At 45.4% G+C, this 23,531-nt stretch overlaps 1 protein-coding gene across 1 annotated transcript in view; it reads right to left on the bottom strand.

The window, feature by feature from the left end:
* The window catches only part of RYR3 (ryanodine receptor 3), a 626,037-nt gene that overhangs the window by 201,596 nt on the left and 400,910 nt on the right, over positions 1-23,531 (bottom strand). The window contains exons 29-38 of the mRNA XM_066277226.1: positions 22,674-22,849; positions 21,479-21,515; positions 19,815-19,978; positions 17,589-17,754; positions 10,380-10,466; positions 9,837-10,063; positions 7,608-8,403; positions 5,367-5,567; positions 1,691-1,793; positions 750-887 (exon numbers count right to left, since the gene is read on the bottom strand). Coding sequence (XP_066133323.1) covers positions 750-887; positions 1,691-1,793; positions 5,367-5,567; positions 7,608-8,403; positions 9,837-10,063; positions 10,380-10,466; positions 17,589-17,754; positions 19,815-19,978; positions 21,479-21,515; positions 22,674-22,849 — 2,095 coding nt within the window. The remainder of the gene's footprint in view (positions 1-749; positions 888-1,690; positions 1,794-5,366; positions 5,568-7,607; positions 8,404-9,836; positions 10,064-10,379; positions 10,467-17,588; positions 17,755-19,814; positions 19,979-21,478; positions 21,516-22,673; positions 22,850-23,531) is intronic.

Genomic DNA, 23,531 nt, shown 5'->3' with positions numbered 1-23,531 from the left:
TAAATGTGGGAAATTCCTTCTTCTTTAGACAAATGAAATATTTGCAGAATTTGATACTAAAGAGTAGACTGATTATATGCAACAGGCAGACAATGTTCCTTTTGAAATGTTAATGGTTTATATAGACAGTAAACTTTCCCATAGAACAAATTATGATCTTGTTTTAAAATAGGTCATATGGTAGGAGTCACCTATACTATAAGAATTAAAGGAATAAAATTGTACAAGGTTTGGCACTGTTGCAAAAATAGAAGGTCAAAGTCCTCTAGGGTGTTACATTATGAAAATCAGAGCCAACAAATAAAAACAACCTCCCTAAAACCCCATGCCCTATTTCCTTTATTCCTCTTTTATTATTATTTTGTTTCTTCACTGAGGCAATTTTCAATGCTAAGGAACCACAACAATGGTTAGAAGAGGAAGATTATGGAAACAAAATAAAGAACAGAAATATATTTCTAGGCATTTTTAACCAGAGATACAACAAGAGCAGACTCACCAAGCAATAGACCCCTTAGGTTTCAAATGACTCCACACGAAAATTCCTTGAAATTCCTTAAGTCCAAAGAAAAGCACAGCCCAGAATACACAGCATAACTACCACTGATGATAACAGACACCCAGATGCTTTCTTTGAAGCTAAGCAGCCCATCTCTATCTTAGGTGTTTGTTAGAAAGCTAATTCTTTAACTCCGTCTCAGAAGAGCACTGTGTTGGTGGTGCTGTGATTGAAGGGCGCTGTCACTTACTAGGGCATTTCTCTTCCTCCGCTGTCGTCTGCTCCTTTTCTGACTTGGAAGGGCCTTTGATTCTCTGCACCAAGGTGCAGAGTTTGCGAGTCCAGGAGGTGTCCTCCTCCTCCTCTTCCTCTTCCTCCAGGGGAACTCCTAGCAAGTCAGACAGAGTGCAAAGTGTGAACACTTTATATAACCATCATATGATTGAGAGAACATAGGAACTCTGCTTCCCACCCTCCTGGTACTTTAAATGTTTATCTATATAAAGTCATTTCACAGGGTTTTTTTTTTTAAGATGATTTCTTGTGTACAAGAACATCACATAATTTCAATCCCAAAATTTAACTCTTCTAATCTATACCCCTCAAAGCGTTTAAGATTATCAGAAGGAAAGAATTAGCATTGAGTTACTTCAAATGAAAAGACCATCTTCTTTCCAATACGTTACTCAATCCACTGATGGATAAGCAGTGCTAACTCTAAGAGCCACTGAAAAGCAGCAGACATGTATCAAAGGCTGGGATTACTGGTTTAGCATACTTAGGGGCAGAAGTGATAATAGTGTATCATTGTAAAACCGACAAAGTGAACGGGATCAGAATCTTGACTCGGTTAGGAGCAGAGTCCCACTCCCAACTGTCTAACCTGAAATGAGTTGAGTGAGATTTACGTAAGGATCAATTATTTTTTTCTCCTTCTTCAGAGATGCAGTCCCTTTTTATATCTCAGCAAAGTCTCTTCCAGGTAAAAGAAATTTCAGTTATGGATTATGCCCGGATTATTTCCTTTATCTTTCTCTGACCCAAGTAGTTTAGATAAAACCATTTCTTAAATAGTTACTCTTGTCATTTTAAATAGAAAAATCCACAACCCCCCCCCCCCCCCCCCCCCAGCGTCTACTGAAGGCATCCGAACAGACTTGTCTTTGATAGAGCGGCATCCTGGCAGCTCACCGCAGTGAGTGAGCAGGTCCTCGTGGAAGTCATACAGCTCCTCCCGGACCTCATCTGGGCAGGGGCAGTTCTCTCCCAGTTGAAAGTTAAGAAGCATGTTGATCTTTGAGGGACAAAGAAGAATGAATAGTTGGTTCTCAATGTTGGTCTGAACTCATATTCTGCCTTAGATACCTAACATTCTTCGCAAATTTTATTTAACTCAATTTTTTTTGTGTGTGTGAAAAAGGTTAACATATAAACATAGCTTGCATTTTTTGATTATAAAAGTAGTTTATTAATTGTACAAAATTTGGATAATACCTAAGGAAGAAAATTTACTGAGATCTCACCACCCAAAGATAACCACTGGTAATATTTTAGTAAATATCTTCCAGTCTTTATGTATGCAGATTGAGATTATACTCTAAATAAACTTCTTTGAATTTTTTTTCTGCTTTAACATTTATCTTGAGAATTTTCTTGTTTCCTTAATCTAATTTATTTTATTTTAATTTTATTTTTTTAAGTGAGAGGAGGGAAGATAGTGAAACAGACTCCCACATGTGCCCTAATGGGGATGCACCCAGCAACTCCTGTGTGGAATTGATGCTCAAATCAACCGAGCTCACCTCAGCTCCCGGGGCAGACACTCAAACCAACAGAGCCACTGGCCAAGGGAGGGGGAAAGGGAGGGAGAGAGAAGCAGATGGTCACTTCCCATGTGTGCCTTGACCAGGGACCAAACCTAGGACATCCACATGCCTGGGCCGATGCTCTAGTGGCTAGAGTCTAGCCACTGAGCCAACCGGCCAAGGCCTAACCTGATTTTTAATACATGCTATGCATTTTTATTATATGGATAAATAGCAATTTATGTAAAATTTATGTAAATTAATGACCTGTTATGATATATTTAAGTTATTTTCATTTTTTATCCTTATAAAGTTGATTTTAATTTCCATTTACATAACTTTTGTTCAAATCTCTGACCATTTTCTTATGATAAAAGCAACATGACGAGATTTAAAGGTTTGCATATTTTAATGGCTTTTGATATGAATTGCCATATTGCTCTCCAGGAAGCTCCAAACAGTTTGTATTATGATTGAATTTATACAGGAGTGTGCATTTCTTTGCCATCTCCATTACAGAAATGAGAGTTAACACATTTTCAAATATTTTCCAATTTAATGGGTGAAAAATACTATACCCATGTTGCTTTAATTTGCATTTAATTGGTGAGGTAGAACTTTGTTTTTCCACACAAAAGGGCCATTTTTATTTCATATTTTATAAATATCCCATGCATGTTTTCTTCCATTCTTCTGTTGGGTAATTATCATTTTAAAAATTAATCGACGAGTAACTTTGCACATCTCTAGACTGGTAACATATACCCCCAATCCTCAATATATTTTTCCGTTTTCAGTGAGCTTTTAATTTTGTTTATGTGATTTTTTTTTGACATGTAGGTTTTATGTTTTGCAGTCAATCTATCTTTTTTTTTTTCATTAATAGTTTTGTCTCAGGGATTTTTAACTGTTTTCTTTGCCATGGACCACTCTGACAGCCTAGGGAAACCCATGAATTCCTTCTCAAATTAATATTTTAAATACCTAAAATAAAATGTCAATGATTACAAAGAGAAATAATTATACTGAAATCTAGTAATCAAGATCATAAAAAGAAAATCTGTGATATAGTAGCGTAGGTACTTGTTTATTAACTCTTAGATAAAGGGTCGCGGGGGCAGGTCCTATGTCCACTGTGATCTTGAGGCATGTAATGGATGCAAGTGATATTTCATGGTACTAGAACCACATATTTCTGGTATATGATATGAAGAAAATATGCAATTTATGTTTGGTAACAAAGTCAGGTCCTTGCTTTGCTGCCTACCTTTATAATTTAAAAAAATACCATCAGCAATTAATGAAAAGTTGGTAAAAAAGCTATCATTCATTTCCCACTCAGATTCCTATCTGTCTGATTTCTTCCTGCAGACCCATGACTCTAGGCTAGTGAACATCTGGAGGGACTGGAGCAGTAAGTATCTGCTCTGCTGCCTCTGGCGGGGCAGCCCAAACTACAGGCAAAAGACTATTTTCTCCTTCTGTTTAGGATTGTAGGTTAAAAACAAAACAAAACAACTTTCAATCTTTTTTTATTAAACTATGAACCTCATTTAATATTGTTAAGAAGATCTTTAATCAAAGCTTCCACTGCAGACACTATAGTTTGTAATAAAATCATATTTATAAAACAAGTTGAAAAAGTAATTTTTGTGGTTGTTCCATAATGTTAATTTATGGTAATTATATCAACAACATATATTGGTGGGTCATTTATTAAATAAAAATAATCTGGTTTCAGAATTAGAATGTTAATTTCTTTACTGACAGCTCTTTCCTTCAGTGGAACACTTAGGAGGCAGCACACCCCAGCTGCAGGGCATAAAACCACAGGGGGGTGAGCCGGACTTTCCACTGGAGGTCATACCCATTAATGAAGCCCTTTTGAAAGCCAGACTTGCTGACTATATTCGACTAATTTGCCAAGGATCATTGAACTACTCTTAGTTTTACCTACTCTTGTATTTAGTCATAACCTCCAAGTATGTTTTTTTGTTTTTTGTTTTTGTCTCTCTAGATACCGTATGGAAGCTGGAAACCTCTATTTTCTCCATAAAGGTAACAGAAGGGTGGGGGAATCATATCATTGTTTTAAAATTCTAATTCTTATGCATCCTGTTTTTCAACTGATCTTTGCATTGCTTTTCCCTAAAATCGATCCAAATCTTCCATATCCTTTGCTGATGTTAAATTCTTATTTAGAGAGCTCTATGGGTAGATAGATACCTTGTGGAAATGAATACTCTGGGAGGAGTGGCAGATGGGATAGCTGGCATTGACAGTGGTTAGTATCCCTTATTTCTTTTCATTTCTAGACCAGCAGTATCAGCATTACCTGGAAACTTGCTAAAAATGCAAATTTTGGGGCCACATGCTAGACTGACTGAACTAAACTGTAGAGGTGGGACCAGCCATCTGTGTTTTATAAAGTCCTTCTGGTGATTCTGATGTCTGCTTAAGAATCACAGGTCTAACACATTGGAGAAGAATTTCTGGAGTTACATACAGGCTTCTTAAATGAGTCTGAAATGACAGTGCAGTGGATGATCTTGTAGGCTAAAGCGATGATCGGCCCTGGGCATGCAGAGGAGAAGGTAAGGAAGCAGAATGGGGAAAGGAAGGGTGGGAGCAGGGTCGTGAGCCATGCCCACGAGGACAGCGCATCCACTCTCAGGTTGGGAAATGTTGACCATATTCTGTTGATCTCTGATAGACAGCAGTGATTTCTGGGAGGACTAGACAGGCACTTTTTAAGTGGTGGCTCCTGCTGGGGTACAAGTTGGACACCGACAGTGATCTGGTCTTTGGTTTAGTGATGGGGACATAGGTTTGAGGGAAGGGAGGGGGCCCTGCCCTCTGTGCAGCGTTGCAAGGGCTGTTTTCCCACCCAGAAGATCACTGGCCGGTGCTCCTCAGCTGTCGGACCAGGCCTGTCCCCTGCTGTTGTGCCTAGTCTTCTAATCTGCGGCAGCTCTTGTGGCTGTCAGGCTGTCAAGTGCCCTGCCCGGAGGGTTCAAGTCCTTCCTTAGGAATGGGATGGAGGCTCAGAAAGGGGTCTTCACCTGCTCCTGTGGGGGTGAGCGGAACTCCTTGGTCTTCCGGGCGGTCAGGGCTGCAGACATGTTCAGGGCCTGCATGAGCTCATTGTAGCGGAACTTCTGATTTGCCTGGAGCTTGGAGACATAAATGTCGCCAAATGCCACAATGGCCTCCACTCGGTGCTGCAGCTCACAGTCACAGAGATAGCTGAGGAGCTCACACATCTGCAATAAAAGGGTGTATATATGCTAATGTAACAAAGCTTTACGTAAACTGAGGAAGCACCTAGCAGCTCCATTTTATCTATGGTAACACTGAGATTTGGACAGTTTAAGTAACCTCTCCCACGTCACCCAGTCAGCACAGAGCTATTACTTGAAGCCAAGTTGGCCTGAATCCAGAGACCAGCTCTTTACCATTGAGGCCAGGAGAACAATGGAAATAAACTCACTACAGACCGAGTAAATCCGTCTGTGGAGAGAGAGAAGAGACATTTTTGAGGGAGTGTTTTCTTCAGGCTCTATGCTTAGTATAGAAACCAGCATTGAATTGCACGGGGAGCAGTGGCTCCTCCCTGACATCTCTGGATCTCTCACTGTTTTCATTTATAAGCACCATGTTTCTGAGCCTAGTTCTTTAGGACTGTTACTGTCACTGCTTTCATCACCATTGGAACTTATACTGTAAGAAGAGAAACAGTAGCCATAACTTATTGAGCACGAACTGTTTGCCGGACATTTGTGCCAGACACTTGCTGTACTTTATCTCCTCTGATCCCTGGGTTCCTGACACTGTTATTAAAGCAGAACTTCCAGTCACCCACCCCCACTGGACCCTTCATGGGGTCGGGGGCACTCTTTGGTTTGTCTGGGAGGTGGAAGCTCTCGCCTCCCTGCAGAGTCTCTAGCATATCTGCATACCTCTGTCAGGTTAACTAGGACCCAAGGCTTATGCCAGTCACTTGTGATGTAATCGCAACATTTAATTAAAAATTACATGAGCCAATAAAATAGGAAAACTAAGCTGAATGATGAAGGGACAGCTGTAAAAAGTAAGTTGTTTTTTTTTTTTTTTTACAGAAATACTAAAAATTGGGTGTGAGTTAGACAACTGCAAGAAATTGGGGGGAATCATGAAAATCTAGAAGCAGTCTGTACTCAGCTTTCCAATTATTCCTAAATCTTCAGTCTATGCAAGCTGGCAATTGTAGATAGTGCATGACAGGTGCCTACTCTGCATAAGAGATGGCTCTGCATGCCAGTCAGAGACACTAAAGGATAGAAGAGGACATGTATACACATGAATACAACATCTGGGGTGTAGATGTAAAGTTTGTCATGACTCTCCTCCATAGCCAACATTTCAGTCAACAGACCATCTATCCAATCCCATCCCACTGGGTAAGAGAGCTTCAGCTACAGATTACTGGACTGTAATTTTATGGTAAAACATATTTCATAATGTATTTAATCCTATGTTTTACTATATTGTCATCCACATTTTACAAATCATAAAGCTAGGCCTCTAATGGGCTATGAACTTGACAAGTTTCTGTCGGCAGTTAAGGGGCAGAGGGGCAGGAATCGAAGCCCAGGAAGGCTGGACCAGGCTCACTCGGTGGGGCAGACTGTCCTACTCTGTTTATTTATCTCTCCTCAGCTTCCAGTAGACAAACGTTATTGTCATCAGTTCATTAGTGACGCTAGCTTACATCTGGTAAGACTACGGTTTAGGAAAGGTTGAGGTTTCCTGGGCGATGCCAACGGGACAGCTGTGAGTTAGCCCACTGTTTTCCGTAGCCCACGTGGCAGTCTCTTGTATATCAGGTGTCACAGGTCCACATTAGCTTGGTGATCAGAGCGTGGATACAAATGAAAGCTGGTGATGAGTGTGATCACCCTATGTCTAATTCCTTTGGTCTACTCCACAGCCCAACGCTCTTCCCCTTCTCTAGACAGGACCTTACGAATACACCGCTTAGGCCCAAAGGGTAAGAGAGAAGAACAGGGCAAACCCATTACTAGAAAATAATTACCAGAGAAACAATTCCTATTCCCATGCCTTGTTGATGAAGGCTGGTATTTTCGTTTAGGCTGGGGAGACTTAGGGAGTGCACTCCATGTCAGAAACAGGCACGATTGGTGGGCGCTCTGAGCATCCCTCAGTTTTAGACCAGTATCCACAGTCCCTGCCTCCCCTCGACTAGGTTGCATTGTCTGGCTCCGCGGCTTTCCCCAGGTGGGATCTTTGATGCCCCGACTTACCTGCAGCTTGACAGACTCTGGTAATCGGGTCTGTAACAAGCCTTTGACTGGAGCCTCCTTGCTGGACTTTTCCCCCGCCTCCACTGCCTTCTCCTCCACCTGAGTCACTTCCTCCTTCTCTGCCCCTTCTTCTGTCTCCCCACTGTGCTCCCCAAACACAGAAGGGTCGATCAGGAGGAGAATCTGCCGGGCGTCATCATCGTCAAACACCCCCATGACCAGCAGGGTTCCAATAAGCTTCAGCACAGGCACAAACTGGAATTCCACAGACCCCCCAACAGGGTCTCGGATGTGAGTGCCACTGCAGCGCACGGCCTCTGTCAGCATGCTCAGCGCCTTGGTCTTGAGAGTATCCAAGGGGATCTCGGGGCTCTGCTTCTGGTGCTCCTCACTGGTCACGACAAAGCAAGGGGTGGAGAACCTGAAGCCTGGCTTGAGGCACGTTCTCAGGCCCACCCCCGGCAGCCCGTGCCTCTTCGACTCGTCTGGGTACAGGCGGATCCTCCTAGTGGTGCTGTTAATGGGGATGATGTACTCATTCTTCATCATCAGCTTCCTCTCCTTCGCGTTGGCCAGGTGGATGCTGATGAGCAGGTCATAGAAGCCAGACCGAAGGAGGCCGGGGAGGTACTTGTTATCGATGGCATAAAAGAGTTGGGAGAGGTCCACGTGGCTACACAGGGCGTAGGCGACTCGGCTGTTTCCCAGGGCACACAAGGCGCTGTAGAGTCTCAGCGTGTGGTAGTGGAACTGTAGCAGGTCCTCCTGCTCACAGAGCTCCAGGACATCCACACACCTGAGAGTAAGACAAGCCATCAACCACTCCATGGGGCGAAAGAGGTGCCAGAATCCAGCAGAGTCCTTGCTCTCTGAACCCTCAGGGATTTCACTCAACCCAACGAAGGCAGAGGGGCAGCAGGATGGAGGCATCTCTGCCACATTTTCTCTTACAGGTTGTCAACCCTCCCCCGGTCTGGTTCACATCCCATTCTTGAAAACCCACCACATCTAACTGCAAGGGTCTCCAAAGTCTGTAAGACTTAGAAGACATCAGCTTACCAAATAGTAAAGACTCCTTATTAGGGAAATACCCAAAATTTCAATACCAAAAAACATTCAGAAAAGAGACTGAGGCGCCATGGTTCTCTTATTTGTAGGCTCAAGGGGATCCTATTTCCTGAGGTCAGAGGCCCTCAGAAGATGTGACAGGCCCTCCGTCAGTCCCCCATCTACACCATCTGTGTAACCGCCTCACTGCCATCCTCCACGGGGCTTCCCCTGTTCACAGAGGAAACTTTGAACTTGAGATGAGCTGGCACGATCAGTCACTTTCTCCTTCCTGACTTTAGAGGTGTCCCTACCTGTGTGTTGTTCCCTCGTGTTGGGGGTCCAGGGGGCGGGCTCAGATCTTCCTTAGGTTTTCCACTTGGTTTTGCCCCTCACCATGGAGCTGACGACCCTTCGCGTTGGCTTACATGGGGGGACTGCTGGTCTTGTCCGCTCCTTCCCTGCGCTAGCCTGCCCTGCTGTGGCCCAGGACCTGACAGAACACCCAACTGGGAGGTAGGCAGGTTACATGCCTCCACCCTCTCTCTCTTACTTTAATTTTTCAGTCCAAGAGATCAAAATAATATCCATAAAGCAGAATTTATTTAATTCTTATTAGGCACCAGCATCTGCACTATAGCTTTACCTACACATTTCATTTTTTCTGCCAGCCATCCTTGGATGGACATTTATCTCACTGTTTCCATGAGGAGACTGAGGCCTGGGGTACATGAGCACCTTACCCAAGGCCACCGAGCCAGAAAGTGCTAGTGCTGGGGTTGATCCCAGGTCGTAATCCAAAAGTGTCTCTTAATAAGGGGAGGCCAGGAGCCTGATTCATCATTCTCTAAGCAGGTGAGGCATAGCTCCTCCTCCTCCTCCTTGCCATCAATAAGCATATATTACAGCGTCACACTACGATTTTTAATTATGCACATGGAAATGTCCCTAAGTGCGGGCACTCGGAGCTATAGTGAAGGTCCTGTGGCAGGCATATCATAGTGAACACCCTGCTGTTCTGAGTGAATAACACAGCTGAGAAGGGAAGGAAGAGAAACCAACAGTCATCCTGGGGCCGCACAGGATCCTCGCTGGAGGAGAACGCTCCTCCTTCCCTTCTGGGCATGCTGGGCACTGCCTCACGGCCTCGCAGGCCTTCTTGTCCCCGGGCCCTGCCACTACCTGTTCTCCTCAGGGATGTGGAGCGCCATCATCTGCAGCGGCTCCAGGCACTGCACCACCCAGCCGTGGCGCTCGCTCACGCGCTCTGTCTCCACCTTCAGGAAGCAGCTGGGCATGCGGCTCCAGAGCACAGGCTGGATGGTCTGGACGTCCAGCCGAGGTGGACACTGCGGGACTGGGTTCTTCTCCTCGCTCTTAAATATGGCTGCCGACAGGGGCATCGCGTTCTGGGGCAAGGTGAAAGGCATCAGAGAGGACACAAGCACAGGGCAGGGGTTCTCAGGGGCTGGCCCAGATAACCAACAGGGTGTAAAGAAATTAAAGAAAACAAATGTATCCAGGGACTGCTAAGGGCTTTACCAGCATGAATTAAGACCTTGCATAATATAAGCATTAATTCTTTCAGCACGCAATAGAAGGGAAGGAGGAGAAAATGAGAAGGGCATACGAGAAGTGAGAGGTGACAGACCCATATTTTCAGAGGCGCAATGGTCAAGGTGCCTTCTCTTGTCTTAGACATTAGATGAGGGGACAGAGAGGTACCTTCAGCTTGCCCAGTTCAAACTGAAACAAGGAAGTGCTTGTAGGCTGCAAGAAGACTGCGGGAAACACTCTGGTATTGGGCTCCACCTGAAAACCAAAGCAAATAGAGAGGTTTATCTGAATGGTAAACTCAGAGGGCTAAGTCACTGGAGTTTTCATCACTTCCCATACTCTAACTTCAGTGGAGAGAGTTTGCTGATGGGTCATTCTGCACTGCTCAGAAACCTTTAGAGGCCTGGCACCTATTGGTAATTGTTGCCTCTACTCCTCACCTTAAACGCCCCCCCCCCTTCTTGGACCAAATAATATCACATCCTTTCATTTTCTCTCTTGGGCAAATGAAGCCAACAGCTTTCTCCAGTGCCCAGGGGAAGATGGTCACAGGTAGGTCACGTTGCCACCAGAGACAACACCTGTTCTTGGTCACTGAACAATGTGATGTTCTGGCTCTTCATAGAGCACAGAGCCACCTGCCCAGAGGAGGTGTTAATTGAGGGCTGTAGGGTAATTTCTGAAGGTGAAGGAACATTGGTCAGGCAAGCCCAGGGGGCTCTTCCAGCACTTTCTACACCTTGGGACTACTGATATTTTGGGCTGGGAGAGTCCTTAGGTCGGGGCTGTCCTGTGCATTGTAGGATATTTTCAGCATCCTCGGCCTCTACCTACTGGATGTCGGTAGTGTCCCCAACCCCACCACAGTCACGATAACCAGAAATGTCTTCAGAGATTGCCAAATGTCCCTTGACAAGGAAAGCACCCCTCACTTAAGAACTGCTGCCTCACAGGCAGGGCTGTGAGGCACTTCCTTGGAGTAAGCGGAAGGGGCTGCCTCCAGGGCCTGTGTCCTCTCTCCAAACCTCTCCACCCCCCTCTCTCTCTGACTGTAGTTCTAAGTCGTGTGAATTCACTGACCATCTTTTAGCTTCCACATCTTAGATGAAGCATGTGGATTTATTTATGACATGAGGTTCCACTTAACATTTGCTCACTTTGATGCCGGAATTTTGATCAGACCATAAAGGAAAGAATGGGACTCCAAGTCCACCAACTGAAGTCCTTTGCCTTTAAAAAAATTCAAACACTAAAGAAATTCTTGCAACTTGTCCAACCAACCAAATTAAAGAATGGTGGGTGCTGTGGACATACCCTGAGGTGCCCCCCAGCAAGCCATCCTCTTGTACAATCCCCCCCATTGGGACCTGTGTGTTGTTTCCAGCAAAAGTGAAAGGACTGTTACCTGCCAGCAGAATTCATCTCAGCAGATGGAGAGAAAGAATCAAACTGCCGTGTTGTGAGGGGGCCCCATGACAAGACACTGAGAATGGCTGGCCCCTGGTTACGGCCATCGCTAAATGGAGCCTCAGTTCTACAAATGCAAGAAACTGAGTTCTGTCAACCACCACATGAGCTTGTAAAAGAACTGAGCTCCAGAAAAGAATGTAGCATTGTGAGAGATCTTGAGCAGAGGACCTCGCTAAGCTGGGCTCTGACTCCCCCCCCACGGAACCTGGGAGACAAAAAATGTTTGCTGTTTGAAGTCACAAAGTTTAAAGTAATTTGTTATGTGGTAATAGAAAGTGAATACAGTGAGTTTTCTTTATGTCAGGGAGTTTGGTCCCTTTACATAATGAATGTCCTCAATACATTTAGACATAAGATTTATAAGAATATATTTTTACAGCTATGACTTAAAAGATTGCGTGCTCTAGTGCTACATTTGCATATGATGAAACAGACTGGACTGGTTAAATCTTGACTTTGTGCCCAATACACGGTGATTCCAGTCTACTGCAGAGGGCTCATAGTTCATGTATAAATATTTGCTTTATATCCACTGATTCAGGTACCCCCAGGAAATACGAGGGGATTAAGGCCTGTAAAACCAAAATGTCAGGACAGGACTGCTAGAGCTACCTTGCTATCTATGTCTGAAAAAAGCTTTGTTAGGGACATTCAACAAATAATTATTTAGTGTCTATCATACACCTGCTTTGTGCCACTGAGTTTACAGTGGTGAGACCTGAATAGGAAATTCTGGTCTGAGGCTGGTATGACCTAGGCCATAAAGCAAGACTCATCCTGGACTGGCCCTAGATTTCTCAAATACCCATCCAGAACAATGTATGTACGATCCTCAAGTTAGGGCCACCTGAAGCAAGCAGAGCAACTTGAGAAAATATCACCTGGACCAGCAATAAGCCCATGATTCTGTGCTCTCTGGAACAGAGAGATGCATTCAGCTAACGGTTCCCTATGCTGAGCACTGTCTACCAGGAAGTACACAGAGCTACAGGCTGAAGAGGGTGGTGTGTTTTGAGGTCACTTGCAAGCAAAAAACTTTGCAAACCACCCAGTCACATGCCTGGGCCCTCCTCACACCTCCTCGCGTGGAAGAGGTGCTCTGAAAGCCTTTAGAATGCCCAGGGATAGATTGATTTCTACTCTGCAGAGTACGCTCTCACAACGAAGAACAATGGACATTTCTCTTCAATTACTGAAACAAGACTATAACACAAGTGTGGGCTCATGATGGACGTACACAAGGATAAGCATGGCAACTGGGGGGTGTGGTAAAGCAGAATCCTAGCTGAATCTCAATGACCCCGGGGTTACTTTTGTGATAGTATGTCACACGGCAGGATGTGACATACATACACCATCACAAAAGTATTAGAGTTAACCTAGAGATGGAGAGATTATCCTTTCACACCCAGGTGTTTTTACCTGCTGGAGGCAGAAGGGAAAGTCAGAGAGATTAGAAACGTGACAAGAACCCGACATGCCCTTAGGGCTTTGAAGACAGAAGAGGCCACATAAGCAGCAACGGGACACCTTGGAAGCAGTGAGTGGCTCCAACTGATGGCCAGCAAGGAAACGGCGACCTCAGAACCCTAGCCTACACCCGCAACTGGACCCCGCCAACAACACGAATGAGCTTGGCATGGCTTCCTCCCAGAACTTCCAGATAGAGGCAGCTTAGCCCAGCTGACCCCTGGATTCTGGCCTTATGAGAATCTGCATAGGGAACCTGATCAAACCTACAGAACTGCGAAATAATAAATGTGTTCTGTTGAAAGCTGCTAATTTGCCTGGCCTGTGGTAGTGCAGTGGATAAAGTGTAGACCTGGAATGCTGAGGTTGCCAGTTTGAAACCCTTGCCCAGTCAAAGCACATACAAGAGGCAACTACTATGAGTTGATGCTTCCCGCTCCTTTCCTCTCTCTCTCCTCTCTCTTAAAAATCAATCAATAAATTAGAAATAATTATATAAAAATAAAGACGCTAATTCTGTGCAATTAATCAACTAACGCAGTGGCTTTCCAGCTGAGGCGGGCAGTCTGACAACAAATACTTAGAGGCGCTCACTAGGTGCCCGGTCCTGTTTCATGTACAGGGGACGCGGCAGGAAACATGAGAGAGGGCCTCCACCCTCCAGGAGCTTAGACTCTGGATGGGGAACTTACATTTCAGTAGAACGTAACAGTGCGCCCAGTTTCGGGTCTGCTGTGGAGCACCACTGACACGACCTCCTTTGTGTTTAAGGTATCTTTTATCACTGGCTGATCTATTTTGTCCTTGCAACAACAGACATTCTATTTCTAATCAGATGTGAAGGTCAGGACATAAGAACTGCCCTGAACGAAAAGCTCTGCTCTGTCCTCAGAGCAGTCTGGCCGGTGTGTCAATAGCCAACAGGTAGTATCTTTTGAACATACATTTTATTTCTCATCTCTCCTATGATGACATCCAGTGGGACAGAAAACAGTTTTCAAATTGCCTAGTGGTCTTTCATGGGGAGCTCTAAAAATACTATTTGAGAGAATCCTTCTCTCTTTATTTTGGTGACTGGTTCTTTCTGAATAGAAAGGCAGTGAATAAATATTGCTACCCTGTTCCTCTTGAGATAATTGAAAAATGAAAATGGCTACAGCTGCAGAATAACAATTATCACCCGCCAGGGGGATACGCTAGTGTCTCGTCTGCACACAAAGAGGGCTGGCTGGGTGTGAGCCTCCCCAGAGCCCCTGCCTGCATGGAGGAGCCTTGGGTCTCTCCCCATTCACAGAAACGTCCCTCTGGGCAGGAGGCAGGACGGGGACCACCGAGAGAGAGATCAGGATTTATACGAGTGAAGGAGAGGCAGACATTGAGAGGGCGGGGTAGGTGCCAAGACACAGCTCAGAGACGACAAGTGTGTAGCCCAATGTCACCCAGGAACTGCTGTGACAGATGGGATTAAACATGGCCAGTGTCCTTCACTTTGTTATAACATCTTCTCAACATCATGGTCTCTTCCTTGAGGAAGGCTAGTCACTGTTGCTTCAAATGCCATGGGTTACTATTTTTTTTTTTTTTTTTGTATTTTTCTGAAGCTGGAAATGGGGAGAGACAGTCGGACAGACTCCCGCATGTGCCCGACTGGGATCCACCCAGCATGCCCACCAGGGGCGATGCTCTGCCCCTCCGGGGCGTCACTCTATTGCAACCAGAGCCACTCTAGTGGGCAGAGGCCTGGGGCAGAGGCCAAGGAGCCATCCCCAGTGCCCGGGCCATCTTTGCTCCAATGGAGCCTTGGCTGTCGGAGGGGAAGAGAGAGACAGAGAGGAAGGAGAGGGGGAGGGGTGGAGAAGCAGATGAGCGCTTCTCCTGTGTGCCCTGGCCGGGAATCGAACCCGGGCCTTCTGCACGCCAGGCCGACACTCTACCACTGAGCCAACTGGCCAGGGCCGCCATGGGTTACTTATTAATTTAGGGATGTCCAAAGCCCAACTAAGCCTTAAAGGTTATTAGAAGCTTTAGAGCTCTCTGCAGCCCAGGGGAAACCCTTCAGTCAAACTCATTTCAAAAGTTAATGGGAAAAAGCTAATGGATTTTGAAGGATGGAGCATTTTTCTCAAAGAACCAGGGGGTGGGGGCTGGGGGGATGGAATCATGAGAAAGTATAGAATAAAGCCTGGTTTCGCAAAGCCATCCTTCTGGGAACGGCTGGTTGGGCCCCAGCTGCTGGACCAAGCCTGCTGCGTGGTGTTTATGATTCCACTTTTCTTCAGCAACAGAAGGGGGTGCACGGTGTCGCATGCTGCAGGAGGTACCAGGGAGGAGGCAACTGCCTCCGTGCAGCAGCCTGTCTCCAGGCCCCCAAAGGCGACCAGCCCATCTGTTCTCAATCACCAAACATTTCAGATTTGGGGAAGCTAATCTACCTCTGCTCTCCAGACGCATCTCTCCAAACACAGCCAGGAAAACCGCTCCAAGAGGCTTGCGGCCCAGATGCTATAACCTGGGGCTGATTCCCCACCTAGGGTTTTAGCCATTTAAGTAGCAATAGGATCTTTTTATCAGCTGTTGCTTGCTAAGCTTCCTTAAACACGGCATGTCTGTGTCCTTATGTCAGCAACCTTCAGGAGGTCCTTATTTCTTATCAATACCTCCTTCCTGTCTAAATGAACTTCTCAACCACTAACCATAAAGCCCCATCCTAGTCTGTCCCTTGTTCCTCAACATGCCCTATGCTTCCCTATCTCCATAAAGCTTCTTGTGCCATTCTTTCAACTCAGTTATCCTCCCTCTCTCCAGGAAAAAAAAAATTTTTTTTTTTTTTTTGCTTCAAAATCGAGGTTTCTCCATAATAAACATTTCCTTGTGTGGCTCTCCACTCCCCACGCACACATGAGACTCCATTCTGCCCTTGGGATGTCAAGAAGGTTTAATATAGAAATGAACTCCTATGTTAGCTCTTTCTAGGCATGCTCTGTAGAAGTCTAGATTTAGAGACTTGCTAACTGTTAAAGTAAAAAAACCAAAAATGTCCTTCTTGGTTTAATAGTGTGAGAAATGCTTGGTTAGACAGGTTTCTTTCTAAAGTATTTCTCGAAGTCAATGTTCATTGCAAAACTTCAAAAGGAGGATATAATATGTGTCATTTCCAAGCTTTCATGGCCACAGGGATGAAATCCTGCTTAAAAGAAATCAGGTTTCTTGGGCTTATGTCCCCTCATTTTTTGTAATTTTATTTTTGTCTATATCTTTTGTCCATTTTTTTTTTTTTTGTATTTTTCTGAAGCTGGAAACAGGGAGGCAGTCAGACAGACTCCCGCATGTGCCTGACTGGGATCCACCCGGCATGCCCACCAGGGGGCGATGCTCTGCCCATCCAGGGTGTCGCTCTGTCACGACCAGAGCCACTCTAGCGCCTGAGGCAGAGGGCAACGAGTCATCTCCAGCGCCTGGGCCATCTTTTTGCTCCAATGGAGCCTCGGCTGCGGGAGGGGAAGAGAGAAACAGAGAGGAAGGAGAGGGGGAGGGGTGGAGAAGCAGATGGGCGCCTCTCCTGTGTGCCCTGGCCGGGAATCAAACCCGGGACTTCCGCATGCCGGGCCGACGCTCTACCACTGAGCCAACCAGCCAGGGCCTCTTTTGTCCATTTTTAAAATTACATTTTTCAATTACAGTTTACGTTCAATATTATTTTGTATTAGTTTCAGGTGTACAGCACAGTGGGTAGACAGTCATATACTTTACAAAGTATTTCCTCTGATGTTTCCAGTACCCAACTGGCACCATACATAGTTATTACAATATAATTGACTACAGTCTTCTTGTGCTTAATGTGTACAACTGATTAATGTGTACAAACCTATATGTGTACAACTGATGGTTTTCCTCAGTTGTTCTATCAGAGTTCCCAGTCACTGTAATAGGAAAACACTATTATATATATATGGATTCTATAAGGAAGGTATAGGAAATGAAACTAACCTTTTGCAAAGGGTATATACTCCCTGGCAAATCAATCAGTTTGTATGTATTTATATTTGATCATAAAAGTTTCTTAAAGAGTATCCCTGTTCACCTTAAACTTTACATTTTGTATGGCACAGATAACATTAAAGTTGTATAAGAAATGTTTATGGAATAAATGATTAACCTTCTAGAGCCCATCTCTATGGGAAATCTTTCTTATTTTCTAGAAAGATGGCCAGCATATCTGATCAACCAATTAATATGATATTCACCCCTACCCCCCAGCTCCCTGTCTCTGGACAAAATGAAGCCACAGCTCTTTTTTGTTTTCCAAGATGGCTAGTGAGCCATGTAGGCTAATCACCTGCACACACTGTGATGGGGATGTTGAGTACAGACTAGAATGAGAAGCAGAGACCTAAGATGGGGGGACACTGCTATCTTCGTCCCAGAAGCCAATCCTACCTGGTAACAGGTACCAAGTTCTCTTCCATTGGCCGAGAAGGACAACATGCCCATTGCCAGATCCAGGAGGCAGCCGATCTCCAGGTCCACGTTGCTGCGACTTGTTCGTTGGGAAGTGGCCACAATGTCCCCACCCCAGATCATGTAGCAGTTGCTGCGTTTCACACTAGGAGCCCAAAAGATGAAAGACACAGAGTAGGGCCTGGGGCAGTTTGCAATCAGGACTCAGGTATGAGCCATCCCAGGCTTCCCAGTCTGCCTCCAATAACTATTCTTACATAAATTCATTCAGCTTCAACCCTGGGTCCTCAGACACAAACCACAAAGTTTAGGGATGTGGCAATCTATCAGGCTACTTCAGTCCATGGAGCACAGTGTCTGGGGAACAGTTTCCTGGCTCCATGTCAGCCCACCTTTCCGAACCAGAGCATGGGGACGGTAGTATCCTCACCCTCGAGATGGGGTAACGGAGGCACAAGGGTGGGGTGAACTCAGTAGCAGACGCATACAGACATTTGGTCTATGAGGCAGGAACATTAATCTCTGTTCAGAGTCCTAGCCTGGTGTTAAGGTCAAGAATCGACCAACACACTTGGAGACTCAGGCTGGTTCCTCAGTAGGAAGACCTTCAGGCAGGGCCAGTGTACGCTGCTCCTTCCAGAGAGTTATAGCCATTTCCAGGTTCCCATAAAGGTTAAACGGCAGCCGTGTTACTCCTGCTTTTGAAGGATTAGAGTACTAAGCACATTGCTGACCACTACATAATTCAATTAGTATTATGACCAGGCCATGTTTTGGTCATATTTTAAAGGGCCCAAATTTGAAATACCTGAAAATATCTGGAAATTGAGCCTGTGTTTATTTCTTTTTATGCGAGACAAAGAAGAATTACTGAGCACCTACTGTATTCTGGGTCTTATTCTAGGTGCTAATGTGTCAGGTAATTCTCAGAATACATGCTGTCATTGAGACTCAGAGAAATCATGTCCAACAAGGCACTGCCAGCACACTGGGGCGATAAACCCAACTGGGATGACCACGTGTGCCTTTTGATTTTCTGGTTGAAGAGGAATGTCTGGATTGTCAACTACTTTTGCATATTTTTCTTTCCAACTTGAACCAGATGTTGCTTATAGCATCTACTCTATGTCTCAAAATATGATAGACATTCACTCACAGTAATAATAGCAGTTCATGTTTATTGAGTGCATGGGCTATGGTGCTGTTCTAGGCATTTTTCTATGTATTATCTCATTGAAGCCCCACAGTACTCTATAAGATTGGAACAATTATTCTAATTTCATAGATGAGGACATGGAACCCAGGAAGGTTAGTGGCTGGTCCAAGGTCACACCCACAGTGAGTACTGGAACCCAGTTTAAAATACAGGCAGTCTGCTTTCATAGGCTATGCTCTTAACCACCTGCCCACATAGGTCCTCCTGACACAGCCATGGTGTCTGGCTCCTGACCATGGGTCTTTGATGAGCCAGTAGCCTCTAAAGAGCACTGACTGCAAAAACACTCCTGACTCTATAGGGATAAAGGTCAGCTTATAAAACAACTTATACCTCTCCACATGTCTGCATGGGGAAAGACTCCACTCAGTCTCAGGTGGAAGCAAGACGTGGTCTCCTGGGTCACCTCTGGGCCATACCTGGCCAAGGACTGTTCCTTTGGTGGCAGTGCCAGTGGACTAGTGGGAGGGTGTGGGTGTGCCTGACGTGTGTTTTCCTTAAAGATCCCTAATTTCCACTCAGTGGTTATTATTCACGATTTGCGACGTCTCCTTTCTGTTCTGAGCTTCCAGCCACGACAAAGTCTTGGGATGAGGAGTTCTGAGTTGATGAGTTGCTGTGTACTGTGGTACTTCATTGTGTTTCTTCTGAAGGGGCTTCTCTCAAGCACCCAGGGGTTTTTCTATGACTTGTTGTTCTGATGTTGTAGAAATTGGGGCTTGCCCAGAAATCATGGAGAAGAGTCTGAAATAGGGCCCAGACCTCCCCACTGTCCACGTGTATCACCTCCCATCCCTGGGCCGTGTTTTATATACATGAGGAAATGACCCACAACTTTCCTGCCACAGTACCCACTTCACCCATTTACTTAAGGATTTTAAGCTTGCGCTTTGTTTTCCCTTTTAATAGAGGGTAGATGTATCCTTCTTTTGGGGTGTGGGGTTAGAGGGAAGAAGACTGCTGGGGGGAGGGAGTGAGGAACCCCTTACCTTTCATGGACCCGGCCTCTTTCGTCCCCCAGAGTAACAGTCACTGTACAGTTTTTACTCAGGTCGAACTTCTCACTGTATAAGTGATAGTCTGGAGTCACCCATCCGACCCAGACGCAGGAGGGGTCCTGCCCAGCGAAGATGCGGATTGTGTAGTAGCACTGCTGGAGAGAGACCACAGACCGGTGAGTGGCCCGTCAGGGGGCGCGCTGCAGAGCAGGCATGACGCTGCAGCCCACTTGGCCCTTTTTTTTTTTTTTTTTTCCAAAAAAGCACACTTATTTCTGAAGGTATGTGGTGCTGGACTCTAGTCGTGGAAGGAGGGCTGACTAGAGAGCCTGACTTCCTCATTTTTCTGTTTTCTGTTCTGCGTTAGCATCTCCAGAATCAAGCATTTCGTCTACTACCTTATGCTCAGAAGATAGTGGCAGCCACTCAGAACGGCCAGCACAGAACTTGAACCTTTTCCTGGACACCGTCTGTCTTTGCCCTGAGAGAGGGAACAGCCCAGGCTCAGAGAACTCCTGCTATACTTTCTACAGGGAAGCCCAAGATACTGTTTTTGAAAATCTTGGAAAAGATGCTGCAAAAGAAAGCCCCAAGAGTGGCCAGACATGCTTTCTGGGGTCATCAGGATCATCGACAGTGGAGAATTACAGCAGTTCTTGGCAGATGCCATAACTTGTGAAGTGTATCTCGGTGCTATAATAATAACTAAAGCTTTAAGGTAAGTGACAGCATCATCATGTTCTTTATGAACCTGAGCACATTTACTCTTAAATTACTTGTATTTGTTGTCTGTTATCTTTTTAACTGGAAGATAAAATGGTCAGCCAATCAAAACTGGACTTGAATTTTGACACTGGGAGCTATTAATTGTGTGACTTCGAACAAGTTATTTGTCCTTTCTGTGTCTTAGGGTGTATCATATCCTCCACTCATGGTGCTGCTGTGGGAATTAAGCGGGAAGGTGCCCAGCACGGTGCCCTGCACATTCTAAGTGTGTGACTGTGGCAGCAAGAATCCGCTCCCTGATGGCCGTTAGCCTGTGAGTGCAGGATGGTAGGACAACAACAGAAGGGATGACATGCATTTCTTCCAAAAACCATGTTTTTGTCAGGTGCTAAAAGAAGACTGAGAGAGAGAGGAAAAGAAAGAAATGAGGACATGTGGCTTTCTGATTACTGTCTAGATATAGAAAAGAGACCAAAATCAGCCTCCATTCTCTGGGCTGGTTCCCTGGCTCCTCCTTTGATAGCTTTCAACATTATTTCTGGCACTGCTCAGAGAGATAGGAGACTTGATTCATAGAGACGGGAGAGTATACAGAAAAGAGCAAACAAAAGGATTAAATTAAGACCCTCCAACTGATGTTCATTTCAGTTAGAAAGGCAGACTGGGCCCCCGGTGGCCAATGGACAAGTACACAATTATGCCCAATTATGCTCCAGGTAGACCCTCTGCTTTGCACAGAGTAACTGTCTTTTCCTCCCCCTCTTGAGAAATGCTGTAGATGTGTTTTGGAAGCATCAAGATGGATATTAAAAGACAGAGTAATTGGCAATTACAGAGGATCTCCAAACAGATCTTTGCTGTAAGGAGCATATTACCAGGCACAGCAAAGACTCAAATAATTAAAACCATAATTGAGCACATTTACTTACTGTTGTTGTTTGAGAGAGGATTTCTTGCATCTGTTTCCTGGAGGGAAGATAATCCATGTTTTAGTTACTCAGCTGCAGAGAGAATCCCACAATTCTGACAGGGCAATTGATCTACCTTTAATGATGAAGCAAGTTTAGGTAACTAGTTCCTACACATGAGTGACCCCGATGGGTCTTGGGACAGGTTCAACTGTAACGGGATACCACCAGCCAGGGCTGTGACTTCCAACCCTTGCCCTTCAGCACAGGGGGTGGGGCATTGGAAAGATTATAATAATGTATGCAGGGACCTCTCCAAATACATTTCCCTGTTCCCTCAAGGAGCTGTGCTTGCTTAAGGCTTGGTAGATGGGAAATCCTAGAGGAGACCTGGGCAGGAAGAGCTCCAAACAGGCAGACACACATCAGCGGTTAAGAACAGACACGAAATGAAAGAAAGAGAGCAAGGAACAGATAGATCACTTATCAGGAAGGAAGAAGCCACATTACCCATGGGTCACACAGCTTCTGGGTTGGACATTGGCCATAATTATGCAAAGAAAGCAGTATTCACTTCCAGAAGCTTCTAATTTCACACAAAGGCAACAGCAACTGCACCTTGTCCTTTTTCTCCAAAACATAGTAATTTAGGCTGTGAGGAGGCCAGGGACTCAGAGGGCTCAAGAAGAGCAGAAACTAAGAGACATTGATAAGAGTGTGGTGGTTACGGGGGGAGGGGGAAAAGGGAGAGGGAAAGGGGGAGGGGGAGGGGCACAAAGAAAACTAGATAGAAGGTGACAGAGGACAATCTGACTTTGGGTGGTGGGTATGCAACATAAATGAACGACAAGATAACCTGGACTTGTTATCTTTGAATATATGTATCCTGATTTATTGATGTCGCCCCATTAAAAAAATAAAATTATTTAAAAAAAAAAAAAGAAGAGCAGAAACTCTTCCATTAGATGTGACCCTGTTTAGTCTGATTGGTCCCCTAATTATGCACTGCACGTGTGTGTGCGCACACACACACACACGTGTGTGCACGCGTATGCATGGACACACAAATTCTCCTTTTTTTACCTGACTGAACGCAGAGAGAACCCTACCCATAGAGTTCTATTGGTGCTGAGATAGAGTCAGAAACAGACAGACGGAAAACTGACCCACGGCAGACAGAGAGAGCGCCTCTGAGAGCGGGAGGCCTCGCCCTCACCTCTTTTGGAAGGCATCACTGTCCAGGCAGGGGCTGTGGCTGAAGGAGGAGTGGCACTCGACGGGCATGCTGAGACGGCAGTAGATCATGCTGGCATTGCTATTCTGTGTGCCAAACGTCTTGTGCATCACCTTGAGGCACGGAGGGCTGTCCATGGTGCTATCAATCCTCACCACCTGGAGACACCAAGAGTCCTTTATCTCAGCGGTCCCCAACCTTTTCTGGGCCATGGGCCGGTTTAATGTCAGAAAATATTTTCACGGACCGCCTTTAGGGTGGGACAGATAAATGTATCATGTGACCGAGACAAGCGTCAAGCGTGAGTCTTAGATGGATATAACAGAGGGAATCTGGTCATTTTTAAAAAATAAAACAGCATTCAGACTTAAATATAAATAAAACAGAAATAATGTAAGTTATTTATTCTTTCTCTGCGGACCGGTACCAAATGGCCCATGGACCGGTACTGGTCTGCAGCCTGGGGGTTGGGGACCACTGCTTTACCTGACACACCCAAGAGCCTGACCTTGATCCCATCCCTCCTTCCCTCATTGACATTGCATATGTCAAAGCTTTCTGTGAACTATAAAGGTTGTCACCAGTGATGACCAAAAATCATTTTCATCATTACTTGGGCCTTGATCTATAGAAACCAGTAGCTCTTTCTCTGGCTGGAGAAATCAAAGATGTACAAAACACTCCCACTGGGTTTTCTGCAAGGCCAAGGGTGAACAGGTGCAAGACGGGGGTGAGGTGCAGTATCTGGAAAATGCAGCAGTGTCCACCCAGGCTGACTTTTCAGGTCAAGGGGCAAGTGGCTATAGAAAATCCTCACAGAAATTTCCACTGTCAGTGAGC

The sequence above is a fragment of the Saccopteryx bilineata genome, chromosome 4 (assembly GCF_036850765.1).
Source record: "Saccopteryx bilineata isolate mSacBil1 chromosome 4, mSacBil1_pri_phased_curated, whole genome shotgun sequence".
Taxonomy (NCBI): domain Eukaryota; kingdom Metazoa; phylum Chordata; class Mammalia; order Chiroptera; family Emballonuridae; genus Saccopteryx; species Saccopteryx bilineata.
This window is presented reverse-complemented; position numbering and strand designations above follow the sequence as displayed.